At 42.8% G+C, this 17,285-nt stretch overlaps 1 protein-coding gene across 1 annotated transcript; it reads right to left on the bottom strand.

The window, feature by feature from the left end:
* Positions 1-5,447: 5,447 nt before the first annotated feature.
* CFAP36 (cilia and flagella associated protein 36) lies at positions 5,448-17,049 on the bottom strand. The gene is made up of 10 exons (XM_083856674.1): positions 16,900-17,049; positions 13,298-13,362; positions 12,305-12,406; positions 11,789-11,903; positions 10,675-10,762; positions 9,995-10,046; positions 8,994-9,120; positions 8,582-8,751; positions 8,009-8,161; positions 5,448-7,361 (listed from the first exon to the last, which is right to left on the bottom strand). Exons 1-10 carry the CDS (start codon positions 17,012-17,014, stop codon positions 7,275-7,277), a joined length of 1,074 nt encoding a protein of 357 aa, XP_083712800.1. The 5' UTR covers positions 17,015-17,049; the 3' UTR covers positions 5,448-7,274.
* Positions 17,050-17,285: the final 236 nt, after the last annotated feature.

Below are 17,285 nucleotides of genomic sequence, written 5' to 3'. Positions count from 1 at the left end.
TCACAGGCCATGAGAGCAGCAGGTACCTGGGATGTGCCTTTACTCACCTGAGGAAAAGTAGCATCACCTGGAGCATGGATCAACATTCCTGATTCTCTTCAACAGCCTCCCAAGCTGAGTTCTCCAGAGGACTCCCGAGGAGTGTCAGTCCTTGCTCTGCTCCTCACCACACCAACACCTGCTGCACTATGGCAGGAGCTTTAAAAACACACTCAGACAAACAGGAGATTGTTTTACAGCAAAACCAAGAATGCCATGGATTTTTATAGTTCCTAGGAAAGGAGTGGGGGCAGTGGCAGTAGATACCCTGTTAAACACCAACCTGCAGTCCCAGGGGAAGGTGACATCCAGCACTTCGGCTTTTCCCTGGGGCTGTCACCCCTTGATGCTGGTTCCTGGTCTGCCCTCATGGGCAGCCACGTTTGTTCTGCCTGGGCCCTTCCACTGCCACTTTTGGGGAAAGAATGGAACATCTGTGAACATGTACCAGTTATAAATGCTATTTTAATAAAAATTCTGTGAAACTTGAACAGAGTGGGTTTGTCTCTTTTCCTGGGAGGTGCTGTGGCAGTCAGTGAGGTGATGCTGTAGGCAAAGGGCAGCCTCTTTCCTTTCCTCTCTTCAAATTTGTCACAGCCAAACCAGCAAAGGACTGAAAAAAATTTGTGCTACTCTGGAAATTAATTGCTGGGAACAGCTTCACCTTTGCACTAAAGCAGCTCCTTTTATTTAGAGTTGCATTTATTGCACACTGGGACCTGGGGACTGGGAAACTGCCCCAAAAGCCTGCAAACCTCTGTCACCTGGAGTTAATTTGTGAATGTCTTGACTCCCAAGGTCCACTGGCTTTCTCATGTGAGGTGGTTGAGGGAGCACTTCCTTGTGAAACCACTTTATTACAGGTACAGCTGAAAAAGAGCCACCTGTTTATAATGGGCTAATGAAAGGAACAAAGGTCTGCACTGTGGAAAAGTTAAAATGTTGAGCTTGGAGCTGTTGCCACAGGAATTCCTTTCCCAGCTCTCCATTGCTGCCCCTGTTCTCCAGGCTCAGGGCTGTGCCCTGCAGTGCTGGCACAGCCTCACTGCGGGACAGAGTCAGGGAGTTCCAGCACTCTGGAAAGTGAGTGTTTGTGGTGTGTCAGTGGCATTGGCAAGAGGGAGTTAGCAGGTACTGAGCTGCTTGTCTGAAAGGTCTATAAATCCCAGTGCAAGATTGGAAATCCCTTCACACTGATAATTTCTAAAATATTCTTCTGTTCTTGCCAGTATAAGTGCTTTGGGTATGGGGAAAAACAAGCATGTTTAAATATGTTCTGTGTAAGGTAGTGCTCATAAAATGGATCCAAATAAAGGAGATGTCCTTTATGACAGAACAGTTGATTTAATATTCTTCTTTTGTAGGCAGTAAGGGAATAGAGATTAATATGCAGTGCAGACCTGTTTCAGAAACAATTACTTTCTTGGTTTTTATCTCAAACAGGACACCCTGATTGTTTGGTCAGAAGCAGAGAACTATGATTTAGCACTGAGTTTTCAAGAAAAAGCTGGCTGTGATGAAATTTGGGAAAAAATCTGCCAGGTACCGTTAACATGAAACATGCTGTTTTATTCCAGGTATTTTAGCATCTTGTGTGACTCGATGTATTTGTGAATCCTTTTTAAACCTGCTTGCAAAGTAAGCAAATATCTGTTCTTTTCTGTGCAAGGTCTCAAATTGCCCCTGCTTAGAGCACCAGTTGTTGTTGTCATGATTGAATGTCAGGCTTTTCAGAAATCACTGTAATGGTGGGACTCAGGTGGTCGGTGTTTTTTGGGAGGGGAGTGGTGTTTGTGTTTATTAGAAAGGAACTGCCAGAGTTCCGTGGTTTAATTGTCCCTCTCCCAGCTGGCCTCAGGAAGGAGCTTGTTGGAGTGCAGTGGAACTGCAAAGGTGCTAAAGGTAAAAGGAGCTGGAGGAGACAGTTAGAGACAAAGAGTTGTCAGTGCTGTGTGAGCCCCCAACCACCAGAGCAAACCTCAGTGACTCTCGTGTCTTAGGGCTATTTGCATCTTTGTTGTTTTATTATGAAGCAGTTTGTATTGTACACTTGCAGCTCTGGGAACAGCAAGGCAATCAGTTGCACTTCTGTGTCCTTAAAGGAAGAAACACTTTCCCATGGGAATCATCCCAACCTTCCCAAACTTTGACACGGCCCAGTGTAAAGCTGTGAACTAAACAACCAGAGGTCTGATTTCCATCAGCTCCCTTGGGACAAACTCGGCAATTGAGATTTGCTGTTAATCTTTGCAGGCATTGAGGTTTAATGTCTGCTCAGTCAGTTCTGAAGTCCTGTTGCTGGAAGGAGCCAATTCTAATAACCAGTCTGGAAGGAATTTCTAGGAAGGTCCATAGTAACCAGCAAAAAATATGCTACAAAATCTTTTGCTCTGTCAGAGATTTTTCTGACCCAAATATATCTGTAATTACTTTCTTCCTATGCAAAAGATTTTCATGGAACTCTGAACCTTTTCCCTCCTACTGCCTCAGGGAAGAGACAAATTTCTGAAAACTTTGGCAAAGTTGGGAATTCTTCCAGCTCTTGAAATTGTAATGGTAAGTGAAGCTTAAAGCTGATTTTGACCCAAGTAGAGCAGCCACATCCATTGAAGCCGTTTGGGCTCTGCTGAGCCCCTCTGTGTCAGTTTTGCTGTGCTGGGAGTGGCCCTTTGATTGCAGCATTCCCAAGGCTGAGGCTCCCCCAGCTCTGAGCTGCCTGTCCTGGCTGCTCTGGGTGTTTTTACCCTCTGTGAGCCTGTGGTCAGTGCAGTCCTTGGGACAGGGGCTGTAAACCTGGCAGAGGCTCTTTGTGCAGTGCCAGCTGGGTTGGTGTAGTTGTTGCTAGTCCAGGGCCAGAGAAGTATTTTTAGATAATCTTGAGCTGTTGGCTGGTTCCTCCCAAAAGATCCTGTAATCCTCTCGTTGTTAGATTAATCTGTCCTAATCAGCAGTGGGAAAAGAGAATTTCTTTCACTCCTGTGGCTGAAGCAGCTGCCTGAGCATTGTACTCCCGGTTTCAGTGCTGCTGTTTCTCAGAAACATGACATTCTAGGGAGTTTCTGTGCTGGAGTAAAAACCTGTGAACCAACCAAGGGACGTGGACTGCAAGGAAGACATTATAATGTCATGTAGATGTTCAGTGATTAGCTCAGCCCTAATCCTATTATTCTGTTCCAGGACTAGCGCAGTCCAAGGCTGCGAATTTATTTTCTCACAGAAAATCACATCCATAAGGAAGTTATTCATTCCTGTTGCATGTTAATGAGACTGAAGGTTTTTTACAGTTGGTCCTTTGGTACAAAATGAGTAAATTGTGGATAACAGGTACAGATCAGTGTCTCAGATATTCTGGCAAGTAGCAGGAGGTGAATGTTTCCTGGCTAAATCAGGGCTGTTAAATCCACAGAAAATCTTCTGTCCTTTCCAAAGGAAGGAAAGGGTGTGTCCTGGGTTGCAGTGTAGGATGTACACAAAGTATTTATTCTATCACCCATCTTCATGAACTGTTGAAAACAGGTGGGCTAGTGTTTTCCCAAGCCCCCTGCCTTTTCTGCTAATGGCCCATTAACGCCTTTGGGGTGTTTTTCTGCTAATGACTTCTGGGGTGTCTCCTGCTAATGGCCCATGAGTCACAGGTAACTCCCTCCAGGGGTTATCTCTGTTAATGGGCCGTCAAGGACACATTTCACACTTCTCATGCTATTGTGAGATGCTCTGCCCAGGGGGAGGAGCCAAGCATTCTCACCTGGATATAAGCTGGGATGTGGGACAGTGCAGTGGGCACTTACCCACTGGATTCCCAGAGGACCAGAGCTCCCAGACCTCTCTACAGGATCACTGCTTCAGGAAGAGCACTTCACCTAGACTGCTTCCACCATCCTGCTCAGGTTGTATTCTGACCCTGTCAGTGATTCTTTGTGTTATTGCATTTATTTTATTTTATTTTTACCTTTTTACCTCTCTTCTCATTAAATTATATCTCTGACTTGGAGCCTCTCACTCGTTTTGTTTTTCAAACCACAACAGGGTGGGAAAAAGATGGTGCTGCTTTCTGCTGTTTTTCTGTAACCTTATTACTGTGTTTCTTATAGAAACCGTGTTATTGAACATTCCCAAAACTTTTAACTCCATTTCTTTGCAGCTCTACTTTACTTGATAATAAACACTAAACTTGACTTCAAAAACCAAATCTCTTATTTATTAGGGAATGGATAATCTGTAGGTTTGATCTGCTGTCACAGTTATACTGTCAAATCTAGAAGACTTTGGCCTGTTCATGGTCCAAGAACTTGTAACGCAAGAGGCCCAGCAGAGTGACCATGTGAATAAAAGCGGTTTGGAGTTTGAATATAATGGTCTTAGGGCAGCCAGGAGACAAACCAGCCAAATAAAATTTCCATTTTCTATTTCATTTTCATTTTTTAAAAAGTTATAGAAACTTAGGGAATTAGTACTCTTGTAATTAACTATTTTGTGTTTTCCTTGGGGTTTTTTTTGAGGGGGGGGGTGGTTGGTTGGTTGGTTGGTTGGTTTTGGTTTTTTGGGTTTTTTTACAGGATGCCTCTCTCACCACTGAGCTGATGCTACCATCCTGATCCTGAATTTGGAGGAGGCGATCAGTTAATGGATGTACTCTGTTCCAGCCAGGGGATGTGCTGGCCACAGCTGAAGTAGAAAAACACAAAAGCCTACATTCTTTGTAGGCTGTTTCTTCTGTTACTCCTCCTGTTATTTAAAAGGTATTTGTGAATGGCAGTGTTGAATGATTTTTTTTCTCTCAGGATTCAAAAATTCTTTCATACCTGTATTTCTTCTGTTTGCTGTGTTCCTGTTCTCACTGCACCACTTCAGGCCAGTGGCCTCAGAAGATGTGTGAAATAAATAAGGATGATTTTTATCTCTTCTCCTCCTTTCTGGCCTGTGTTGTTTGGCAGTGACTTGGCAGTGCTGGTCCTGGGGATCAGCCTGTGATGCCAGCTGGGAATGTGCTTGTGGAGAAGTGCTATGGAAGGGTCCCGAGGCTGAGAAGAGGCTAAGAGTCCTGGTCTTGAATTCAAAACACACCTTTCTGGCCTTGTGTGAGTATGGAGCCCTTGTGATTTCCTTCTCCCAGGCATGGTGGGCACTGTGTGGAAGGTGTTCCAGTGTACACTTGACCCTGGAATTCGTGTTAATGAGTATGGATGAGATTGTAATGCTTGTGGTTTGGGGCTGCATCTTCCTCTGGGTGACAGGAGGGTTTTCAGTTCTTTCCATGAGAGGCAGATTAGAGCCCTGGCTCCTGTTCTAGAGTTTATTCTTCATAGAGGTGTGATGCTGTAGTACACCACACTGACACAAAGACTCTGACTTCAGAAGGCTGAAAAAGTTACTCCTTTATTCTCGGGAAGTGTTTCCCCTTTTATATATTTTACACAGACCAAATTGACTGGTGACAAGAAGACAAACCTCTTCCATCACATTGGTCAGACCAGAGGGACATCAAGCATCAAGAATGAGTCCCTCCTAGGAAAAGAGTGTGAACAATCTTGGCCGTTACTGAAACATGTTTCTTGTTTACAGAAAATTCCCTGGGAAAGGAATTTCAGAAACCAAAACATATCAGGCACAAACCAGGGCTTCAGAGGTGTTCTTCACTTTATGAGGAAGATAATTAGCCTGAAAGATGAATTTTATAACCATTACACCATCCAGGGCAACCTCTTTGAGCCAGTTATCAGTGCTCTGTTGGATAATGGAACTGGGTACAACCTGCTCAACTCTGCTGTGTGAGTTCAGTGGTGAGTTCAGCTCCAGCTCTGACACATCCATGGCACCTCAGGTCCAAAGGCAAAATGCAGCTCTCCAAGATTGCAACATCCTGGTTAATGAAGTGTCACTAACAGCACTGGGACACTGCTGAGTCCATTGTCTGTTTCTGTAGGAAGCTTAATAATTATCTTTAGATCTCAGCTCTTTTATTAAGGATAAATCTGATTGCTTCACATCTGCTCTTTACAACAGGGTTTTGGCTCTGGATAAAGAATCAGTTATTTTTCCAAATTAAACTCAAAAGCTTTCTGAACTTCTGCCTGTGCCCATTTGAGGCTGAAACCCTGTTTTGTTCTTCTACAGGAAGATATTAAGTCCCTCATTGCACATATAGTCGAAAACTTCTACAATGCACTTGAATCTATTGAGTACGTTCAGACGTTCAAGGGACTAAGGACAAAATATGAGCAGGAAAAGGATCGACAAAGCCAGAGGCTGAACAGGATGCTGTGCTCTGAGCCTGGCAGGGGCTGCTGCCCTGCAGGGCTGCTCCTTGCTTTTCTCATTCCCAGAGGACAGCAGGATTCTAGTTCCCCCTGTCCTAGTTTTAGACTGTAAAGATGTTTTAAGTATTTATATATTAATGCTGAACTGTGAAACTCAGCTATGAAATGACTCTGTAATTGTAGTAAACATGTAGTGTTTATAATTGTTAATAAAAATTCCATAAAACTAGAAGGAGTGGGTTTGTCTCTTTTCCTGGGAGTTGCTGTGGCATGTCATTGCAAAGGGTGACCTCTCCTGGTTTCTTCTTGAGTCTGTGAAAGCCAAACCAGCAAAGGACTGAAAAAGATTTGTGCTACTCTGGAAATTAATTGCTGGGAACAGCTTCACCTTTGCACTAAAGCAGCTCCTTTTATTTAGAGTTGCATTTATTGCACACTGGGACCTGGGGACTGGGAAACTGCCCCAAAAGCCTGCAAACCTCTGTCACCTGGAGTTAATTTGTGAATGTCTTGACTCCCAAGGTCCACTGGCTTTCTCATGTGAGGTGGTTGAGGGAGCACTTCCTTGTGAAACCACTTTATTACAGGTACAGCTGAAAAAGAGCCACCTGTTTATAATGGGCTAATGAAAGGAACAAAGGTCTGCACTGTGGAAAAGTTAAAATGTTGAGCTTGGAGCTGTTGCCACAGGAATTCCTTTCCCAGCTCTCCATTGCTGCCCCTGTTCTCCAGGCTCAGGGCTGTGCCCTGCAGTGCTGGCACAGCCTCACTGCGGGACAGAGTCAGGGAGTTCCAGCACTCTGGAAAGTGAGTGTTTGTGGTGTGTCAGTGGCATTGGCAAGAGGGAGTTAGCAGGTACTGAGCTGCTTGTCTGAAAGGTCTATAAATCCCAGTGCAAGATTGGAAATCTCTTCACTTACTGATAATTTGTTCTAAAACATCCCTCTGTTGTTGGGGTCAGCACTGGGCCTCGTAAAACTACCGCTTACTAATTACTTCTTCTTTTAGCTTTTCTGCAAGCATTTTCCTTTTCTGGAGCAGTCTGTGCTTCTCTTCTGACATTTCCTGAAAACAGTGAAAACAACAGTGTAGTAAGCAATGAGCAACCACCAGCCCCACCATGGACCAGAGGGGTGGATGGGGCTCCTTCCCTCTCCCACTCCCCTGACCCGTGTTTTGGGAGCCCCAACTTCAGCTCCTTCTGAGCAATTGTCCTGAGGCTCCCCAGTCACCAGGATTTGGGGCACCTTCTGAGCATAATAAAATGCACAGCAACTCTGAAAAATATTTGAGGCAATAGAAAGTCATTGGATTTAAGTTCAAAGAGCCCTTAAGTACTTGCTCTATAAAAGAGAGTAATGACTTTTGGGTTTGAAACAGAATTTATTACATTGTTTTGTAATGTAAGAGGGTTTTAAGGTCTTCTAGTATTTCTCTCTTTTTTGAGAGCGTTTTCAAGCATTTGCATAAGAAAAATAAAATCCCTGAGATTTGAGAAGCCCAAACAGTAGGTCACAGTAGCAACCAACAATAGGAGCAAAGAGGCATTTTATCCATTCATAAACTGAAGTTATTCAGAAGCTTCTGCAAAACCAGTAACTTGGAAATATTAGGGGGAGAACCCTTGTTCTTTTTAACCCATTACCACTCTTCAGCAGCAGCATGGACACCTGCACTGAAAGCACCCACGGTTTTATATGAAAGTGCTTCACCTCTTTGGGAGGGGATTCCTCCTCTTTCTGGTCAGTATTCGGTGGTGGTACATTATTTTTTGACTCCTTCTTTGTAGCCAGCAGCAGGTCTCGTTTTTTCTTTAGGTAATCCTCACGTTGCTTCAGCTGCTGCTTTTCAGTTTCTGATAAATCCTGGGGGGGAAAAATTCAAAATTTTGAAATTAATTTTTTTGTATCAATCTCCAAGATGTGCAAGAAAAGCACATTTTCATCCCATTTGCTTCCAAAATTACCAGGTGAAAACAAATCCAAGTTGAGGCTTCAAGTCAGAGCTGTCTCCTAAGAAATTACTAAAGGACTGAATGCTGAATTCTACTCTGAAACCAGAAATCATGAGCTGAACTTTGTGCTAATTAAACTGTGAAAAACATGAAAGAGTGTTTACATGTTTGTTTCTAAAAAACCCAAAATAACCCAAACCCACCTGATTACAATAACAGAAATTCTGTATTTAAATATAATGCTATTTTAAATATATATTGTACATGGAATCCTCTCTTTTTTGCATTCTAGTGCTATGTTTGGCTTTTTTCTTATTTGTTTTTAACTTACAGGTTCTTTCACCCCAGCTTTTTGCACTGTGTCCTCTGAACCTTTCCCAGCAGACCTTTTCTTAGTGTCTTCTTTCCCTTTGGTACAAGAGGGCTGGGGTGAGTTTACGGTTCCTTTTTGTACTGCGCAAACTGGTTTGGGGTCTTCTTTTGTAGATTTATGAGATCCCTCTAAGTAATTTTACACAGAAAGCAATTAGAAAGAATAGAAATACATCAGATAATAATAATCAGAACAGAACATCATGGAATAGTAAAACATCCCAGGTTGGAAGATATTCCTGCAGGGCAAATACACTTTTCTCACTGCCTTATCCAGCCAAGTTCTTAAAATCTTGATACAAGTGGACTCTCAAATAATTTAACACCTGCATCATGTTGCCCACTCAGCACTGCACTCCCCCTAAAATTACCTAATGGGCATTTTGGAGTTTCTTCAGAGTCTTCAGCTCTTTCAGTGCATTCCTTAACTTTAACAGCTTCTCTCGAATCTCCTGGAAAATTGTGGGTAACATCTGGAGCTTTGAGTTTAGCATGTGCCTTGAATCAGAAAAGAAATAAACTCAACTGTTACATTTCCTGGCACTGTACCTCAAGTACTGAACTGTCCACACAAAGAAATCTCCCAGAAGAACTTCCATTTAAAACTGCATTGTTTACACTATGAACAATCCGACTGTTCTCTCAGAATTTCTGCCTAGAAATTGTCTATGCTGCTGGTCAACCATCACGTCAGAACCCCACACCATTCACTAAAATTTGAAATCATTTTGTGTAAAAACATTCTTTTAACAAAAAACAAAACACTGAACACTATCACCTCCTCTGGCCTGGTGAACTTGACTGGGGGCTCTGTTTGTTTATCTCTCGCTTGTTTATCAAGAATATTGATATTCTTGGCGGTCTATAGAGATTTGGATAAAACCTGCCTGTTTTTCCAGTCAAGGAGAGGTTTATTGCCATGAATCCACAATTTGGCCAATCCCCATTTACATTCAGTTTCCTTTCTCTGTGGTTTACTCTGATGGACACCAAGGGATGGTCTCTTGGAGAGGATTTCTGGGTCCTGGTGATTAGTTCTGTCTTGTGAACACTTAATGAATAACTACACTGTCTAGCAAGTGATGCTGAAGGTAATTCCTGCGGGATTATGAGTGCTGTCATCTCGAAGCAGCTTACACTTTGAAGGCTCTTTCATCCTAACAGTATCAGCAATTCAGCTGCTCTCTGGATCTGAAAGTTTGACACCCCTTAGCAGGATTTCAGGACTGAGGTGCTGAGTAGGGAACGTGTTTCATGTGGGATACTGCATTGATGGAACACACAGCCTGGAAGGTATCTGGGCACAGCCAGGACAGGATATTGAGATTTCTTAATCATCCCCATAACTCACATACAAAGGTAAGATACTCACTTCTTCAGTCCTCTTTCTCTCTTGCTCTATTTCATACTCTTCCTTAGATTTTCTGTAACAACAAACATGAGTAGACATTCAAAACTCCTTTATTGGTAGTGATTTTCAGGGAACTTTAACACTGCTTAAATATTTGAGGACTATCAAAGCAATTACAAGGTAAAGTGAATTTGTGAGCATCCAAAATATCTCCATGACTTAAATCTTAATAGAAATAAATAACTGGGATAAACACACAAGAACCCACTGTCCTCAACTATCTTTCTGCTAAAATAATTGTGTAAGAATTTCCAGGACTCAGCTATCCCTGTATTTCATTTGCTAATTTAAGGACAGGAAGGGAAGTATTTCCAGAATCCAGAGGGGAAATAGCATTATCTAACATAACCTGGATGGACTCATCTCCTATTATTTGTTTATGTGTCTGTGAACTGGGAGTGGGGGAGAATTTGCAGAAGTTGTACTGGTCTCACACAGAGCAACAGTTCTCATTCACTATTTGGATATTCCTGAGCACATCCACTGCCCAGCACCGCCCATTTTTCCTCAGGTGGGATCTTGACAAGAATTATTTGTTACCTGTAAGATGAAGGCAGTTCCCTGGAAAAGACTGGAAGAGTTAGGTCCTACAGACCTATATTTTAAAATAACATACAAAGTTGGACTGACTGATTTCTTACCTTAGAACCTCCCTGAGTACTTTCATTTCTTCCTGTTCAATTTCACTGAATACATCCGAACCCTCTGTCAAACACTCAGGCAATACACCTGGAAAAAAGCCAAGATTTATGCATTATTCTGGAAAGGAATATGATTTTGTGCTCCAATCGGCAGACAAGAAAAGAAAAATTAAAAAAAACAAAACAAAACAAAACAAAACAAAAAACAAACAAACAAACAAACAAACAAAAAACAAAAACAAAAAAAAAAAACCACAAGAAAGTCACATTCACAAAACCAAAGCCATGTAAATCTTCTTCTGAAACTGTTCCTACAAAGCTCCTAGATCCTAGAGGAAAAGGTCCTAAATCCTGGTAGGAAAAAGGCAAAGACTTCTGGCAATGAAAGTTTTGACATCAAAGGTTAAGCCAAACTCTGCACTGACCATTATGTGGCATTTCCTGTAGGCTGCAATTCAGCCATGGCCACCTGAACCACTCCCAAATGTAGCTGTTGCATGAAAGGTGAAATTTATTCTCTGAAAAACACACATATACAGTAAGAAGTAAGTAAAACTAAAGACATGGAAGGAAGGAGTGGGATTAAAATCCTTTCAGAAGCATCACCAGGGCAGCAAAGTTGGGTGTGGATTATTTTCTCTTCCATCTTCTTTCTTATGCACATATGAGCACTATGAAGGCCTTAACTTGTGCTTTCTGAATGGATTTTTTCAGTGTGAATTGCAGAGTAAGCACAGCAGACACTACACAATCCTTGCCATGCAAGGAGCAGAATTCCAGTTATTGATACTGCTCTGTGTGAGGAACTGCTCTAAGTGCTTTAACTCAGAATTGTCACCAAAACTATGCAACAGAAAGCTTAGTCAAGTTTCATAGAGAAATTGAGACAAACAGACTGAAATTCTGTTAACTTTAAAATATAGACAGCTGTCACTGAGAGTGCAAGCCAAGGACTAAGTAATGAAATCCCTGTCCCAGTATCATCAACTGGATGTTTTCCCATAACTTGAACTGGAGCAGAACCAGCATTCCACACTCATTTATGAATGGCTTAGAGAGTCGTCAAAAGAACTCTAAAAATCTGCAGTGAACCCTTCCGTTCATAATTTCTCACCATTTCTTTCTTTGATGATTCGAATTGCTTGCAGTTGCATTTCAATATTTTTCTGCACCATCATTTTTTTAAATAGTCTAAAATCTTCTGCTGCCAACACTGTTTGCAGAATGGCCTGTGGGAGGAAAGGTATGCACAAAATTAAACCCCCACAGAAATCCTAACCAGCTTGGTCTGTTTGCAACTAGCTTGATTTTTTCAGTTCTGAGGAGCATGTTCTTAGTAATATTTCATTGTCCTATCTGTCTGTTTTTCCAGATATATAAGAAGAGTTCATGGTCAGGAAAATAACTTGGTGGGTTGTGTCTTTAGATCAACGTGTCTGCAGTAACATCATGACAATATTATAATATTATGACAAAATTGGGCTTCCCAGTGTAAGTTTATGGCTGCGGTTCAGTTGAAAATAACAGTTTCACCACGAAAACTTTTCCAAGTTTCATCTCCTGCCAGCTGTGTTAGGGAAAACATCAAGCTATGAATGAAATCCATGTATTGCTCAATGAAGGCAAATACCTGTGAGGTGTGAGTCTTTGCAAGAGGAGAAGAAAAAGCTTCCTGAAATTTCTCCTCATTAATTCCAACTTCTTTAAGGTAGTCCTCTAGTAATCTCTCCACCTGTAAGAAAGTATAAGCCTTACCTTCTAAGGTTTTTCCTTGAGAATCACAGGAATTTTTGTCATGACTGTCTATTCTTTTCTGCTCATGTTGTGCTTTATAAACTCAAATGAAAATCACTACAATAGCATAACTGACTTTTCTGATGACAAGCTTTATTTGCTTTCATGAACTGTTCAAAATGAGCATTTTTATTGCTAAATTTGATTATTCCTTAATGTATCTTCTCCAATTTGCAGGACTCTCACTCGTGTACCTTTTCCTCAAACTCCTGGCTAGTATTTGTCTTGGATTTTGATGTAAGTAAAAGGCTTTTTGCCAGTCTGCCTGAAAGCCTTTGGGTCAGAGCAGAAATCAATGTTGGTTTGTATTTATTCAATCAAAGCTTTTTAATATCATATATTAATCCTTATTACAGAAGGAGTGTGTTAGAAAACTGCATATACTGTTAATAGGTATTTAAGCTCAAAAAATCTCCTGTAGTTTTTTCTGATGACTGAAAGATAATTCAAAAGATTTCCCAGACTCATTAGTGAACAAAATACAAGTTGTGAGTGTTCTCAGACATCCTGCTGGTTGTCATTTTAACTTGACAGAAAATAACATCATCAAGCTTATAAATACAATCTTGACGGTAGTGGATATATTAATTTTAATGAAAAATATGTAAAACAGCCTGAGAGCTATGACTGTGTCACAGTTTCTTTTCTATGTACCTGCTCTTTAGGCATAAAAATGCATATGACAACTACAACTCACAGGATTTCTAAATAACATGTGGAAAAATTCTGAATAACAATAATAACCCAATTAGAAGTTCAGCTGTATACTCATTTAACATTTTAAATTGTTTTGCTTAGAAATTTACCACAAATAGTGAATAATGCTCACCAGAGCTTGGTACTCCTGATAAATTTCTGTGTAAGACAACTTGCTCTCTTCTTCATCATCAAAAACTGAGGAGGGGTAAGAAAAAACATTTTGCAGTCAGTGTACAAACCATCACTAATTAGCTTACACCCTAAACAGTAAGATTAACCTTTCCAGGGTAATATATTTAATCAATGAAAATACAGGCCATGATTTCTAATAGTCCTGTCTTTTTCTACACACAGGCTAAGCATGTGCTTTTGATCACTGAAATAATTAAGCTGCATAATTTAATATTGGGAAAATATCTTCATATAGAAAGTATTTTCATAATAGACTTGTTAGCAAGTTGAGGATTCGGCAGATACATTCACTAAAAAGTAAATTTTAACATAAGAACTACCCCATGAACCTGTGTAAGGTTGTTCTCTGGTGGCAGATGACACATCAAGCAGGAAATTTCTCACTCTCTATGTATTTACATGGAAGATGTATTTATTAATGACTTAAAACTTTTTTAATGTCATTCATGTAGTGAGAAGCCAAGGTGATGCAGGAAAATGAGTCCCTGCCTGCAAAACCAGATAAACCCAAAGAGGAAATGTTAAGCTATATTTTAATTATATCTATCCTGATTTAGGAAAAATGGACATTCCTGTACTATAGGTGATATTAGTCATATTCATGTAAATCCATATTAAAATCCCTTACTGGAACCACTCAAGCTCATGATCTCTATCCTGCAAAATATGTGGAAGAAGCAGAAAATAAGAGGAACTGAAAACTAAGGTTTGGGGGTGGGGGGGTTAATTTGAATTTTTTTCATGCCAACAAATTAAAAGAGGTAATGTAAAAACCTGGCAACTAAAGCAGAGGCTTAGAAATAAGTCTGCCTCAATCCCCTTCAAGATTAGCCACTTGGACAAGTCACTTCTCAGGAACATCCTTTGAAGTCATTTGAAGAATGGGAATTCTGCTTGAATTGGTGAACAAATGTGATTTATTCTTCATGTATATGTGACATCTCTGATGGTGGTGATGCCTCTGGAATCAGTGCAACCTTCACACAAATTTAGAGTGACTTTTTGAAGGTATCCAACATCTTTTCCAGCCGTGACAGCCCTGAGGCCACATCACTCCAAACCTGGGCACAGTGTGAGCTGAGCTGGCACTTCCTAAAGCAGCATCACTTTCTAACACAGAAGTGCAACAACAGAAATCCAATTGCACAGTTCAGGTCCCCCAAAAGCAGAGGAAAATCTGCTTTTCAATCATACTTTGGAAAACCAACACTGCTTGTGAGTTTTGCACATGGCAATTTTTTTAATGAAGAAAATAAAATAAAAGGTTTACAAATATCTAGGATTAAATTCAAATGGTAGGGAAGGTATTATAGATCTCAGTTCTATGGCAACCACCATATTACCAAACTCAGGAGGGTGAAGACACTTGACAGCCTTTGCTGTCTCCTCCTGGCTGGGGATCCCTCCCAGCTCTTGCAGACCCAAACTTTCACCTTGGCTTCCCCTTTTTCCCCACCCTCCCTGCCCTGAGGATCCCAAGCAGGGGTGACACAGGGACGTGAGGGGATGTTCCTCCTGCAGAGCAGAGTGGGAAGCTGGCACACACTGTGCTCTGTCCCCGGGCTGGGGACAGAGTGGGATCAGGTTCAGTGCCAAGTAAAGCAAGCTGCAGTCAGCATCTCCTCACAGCTAAGTGGCTTTAAGGAGTACTTGGAACAGAGACCTTGGATTTTCTTGAGTCAGGGCTCCTGAATCACGTAGTCATTATTCCCTAAGGTTTTGGCACAGCCTTTGGTCGCCCAACAGGAAAAAAGATCTGAAGAAGCAGAGTATGAAGACAAGCCAGGGGACACAGATGTCCTGGGAGACACTAATTATCTTCTATCTGGTTTATCTCCTTTTAACTATCTGTTAAAACTGAAAGTCTTGGCTAGGACCCCTCGAATGGGATGATACACACCATCTATCTAATTTCAGTTTGATGTAAAAGGAAATTAATCAAGCTATAAGAAATTAATCAAGTTCCCAGAAAGAGGGAGAGAGAGAGAAAGCAAACACTAACAGATAAAAAACCATTACAATAAGTTTACAAATTAAAGTGCAAGGACTTGGCCTAAGTAACTACAGTTTTAAATCCCTCACATGCTAATTGCCAAAATCCAAACTGTATTTTTGAGGAATCACAAATTATTGTCAGTTAGTCAGACTGTTGCTAATTTGCTTGTCCAGGCCAAAGATTAAGTGTTTTGGGAATGCAAAGGACTCTGTCCTGACAAAGTATGCCAGTACAAAACCAGCAATGGAATCAGCACAGCAGGATATGACCATCACCAGCTTGCCTCACTCTAGGTGGAAATTTACAGCGGTTCCACAAATCTTCTTAGTACCAGTAAATTCCCCTCAACCTTCTATGGAGAAGGGATCATTGCTCCTGAGAGGGATAAATCAATTCCCTCGACAGCTAAACTCAGACCCTTTGCATGATAACCAGAATGTTTGGCCCACCCCAAGTTTAGGCAGACTTCCCAGGAAAAAAACTCCCAGGTTTCTCTAAGGTTTCTCTAACCTTTCCTAGCTGTGAAGGCTCCAGGGGCTTTCCCTTCCTCTTTTCCCAGTTTTAAGAGGGAAAGGCGTACGGACTTAGGACAATCGTGCCTCAAGCAAAGCTGGGGCGGGGGGGGGGGGGGGGGGGGGGCGGGTAGAAATGATTCAGGGAGAAACTGAGAAGCATTTTATTTTTTTTTTTCAACAATCACGAACAAAAGCTGCCTTTGTTTTTCCAAAGGGCTTAGGCACTGCTTTCAGATTTGCCCAAATTGTTATTACTTTGCTACTGTAAGGATCCAGGTGTTTTTTTGGCAGCAGAAATTGTTCTGTAAGGAGCAGAAGTAATTTAGTCAAATCTCTCTATCAGAAAGTCTATTTCCTGCTTCCTTCTCTGCAGATACAAACCTGTCCAGGCCTCCCCTGGCCACAGGGCAATCCTGGACCACCCTGGCTGCCTCTACACCACTTTACCCAGGCTGCTGCCCAAATCATCCCTCCATTGCCTCAGGAAAGCGAAGAAAGAAATTAAAGTTTAACTGGAGTTACTTCCGATCTAAACTCACACACTGGAGGATCACCTACAAAACATCCCCGGTTAACCACCGACAGTGCTGACTATAACTTTTGCAAAGCACTAAAACTCAGGTGTTTAAATTGACAACAGTCACACAAGTGCGGGAATTTAACTTTGGGCCTTCTACTCCTACGTCCCACTGACCAGACGGCGCTTTCGGCTGTCCAGACCAGTTCCCTAAGGAAAAACTCCTGGCTCTGGGGAGAGCTTTGGAGGCCGTGCCGGAGCCCGAGGCGCCGCGGGATGCAGCGCTCGCTCGGTGTCGGCCGTAAGATCACAGCCTGTAATCCCAGAACGAGCTCATGGATGCAAAGGGCACCCCGGGGAACACGGCGGGCCCCGGGAACACGGCGGGCCCCGGGCAGCGCCCGGCGGGGAGCGCGGCCGCAGGGCCGAGTGCGCGCTCCCGCACAGCCCCGGGGCCGCGGGGACGCCCCCCACCGGGGACAGGACCCGCCCCGCCCGGCGGCCCCGCTCACCCTCGCAGTTGTGCTCCATGAACTCCAGGATGGGGATGGACCAGGCGGGCCCCCGCAGGAAGCCGGCGATGGTGTCCACCACCCACTCGACGTCGTCCTCCTCCTGGTCGGCCATGGCCGGCGGCGCGGGCGCTATGGCAACCGGCGTCACGGGGCGGGACCTGCGGGCGGCGGCCGCCCTCACGGCATTCCCGGGAATCGCGGCGGGGCGGGAAGCGGGGCCGGAGCAGGAGCCGGGGGAAGGCGCTCGGGAGCGGCATCTCCGGCCGCCTGAGGCGCGGGTCCTGCACAGCAGCGAAAAGAGAGGAAATTATTGCCTTCAGCCATTGATAGTCAGCGGTGCTGACATGGAGCACGGGAACGGGCTGTTCAGCCAGGATTCCCTG

Source organism: Zosterops lateralis (assembly GCF_965231275.1).
Source record: "Zosterops lateralis genome assembly, chromosome: 3".
NCBI classification, from domain to species: domain Eukaryota; kingdom Metazoa; phylum Chordata; class Aves; order Passeriformes; family Zosteropidae; genus Zosterops; species Zosterops lateralis.
The sequence above is the reverse complement of the archived record's forward strand: the minus strand, read 5'-3'. Positions and strand labels throughout refer to the sequence as shown.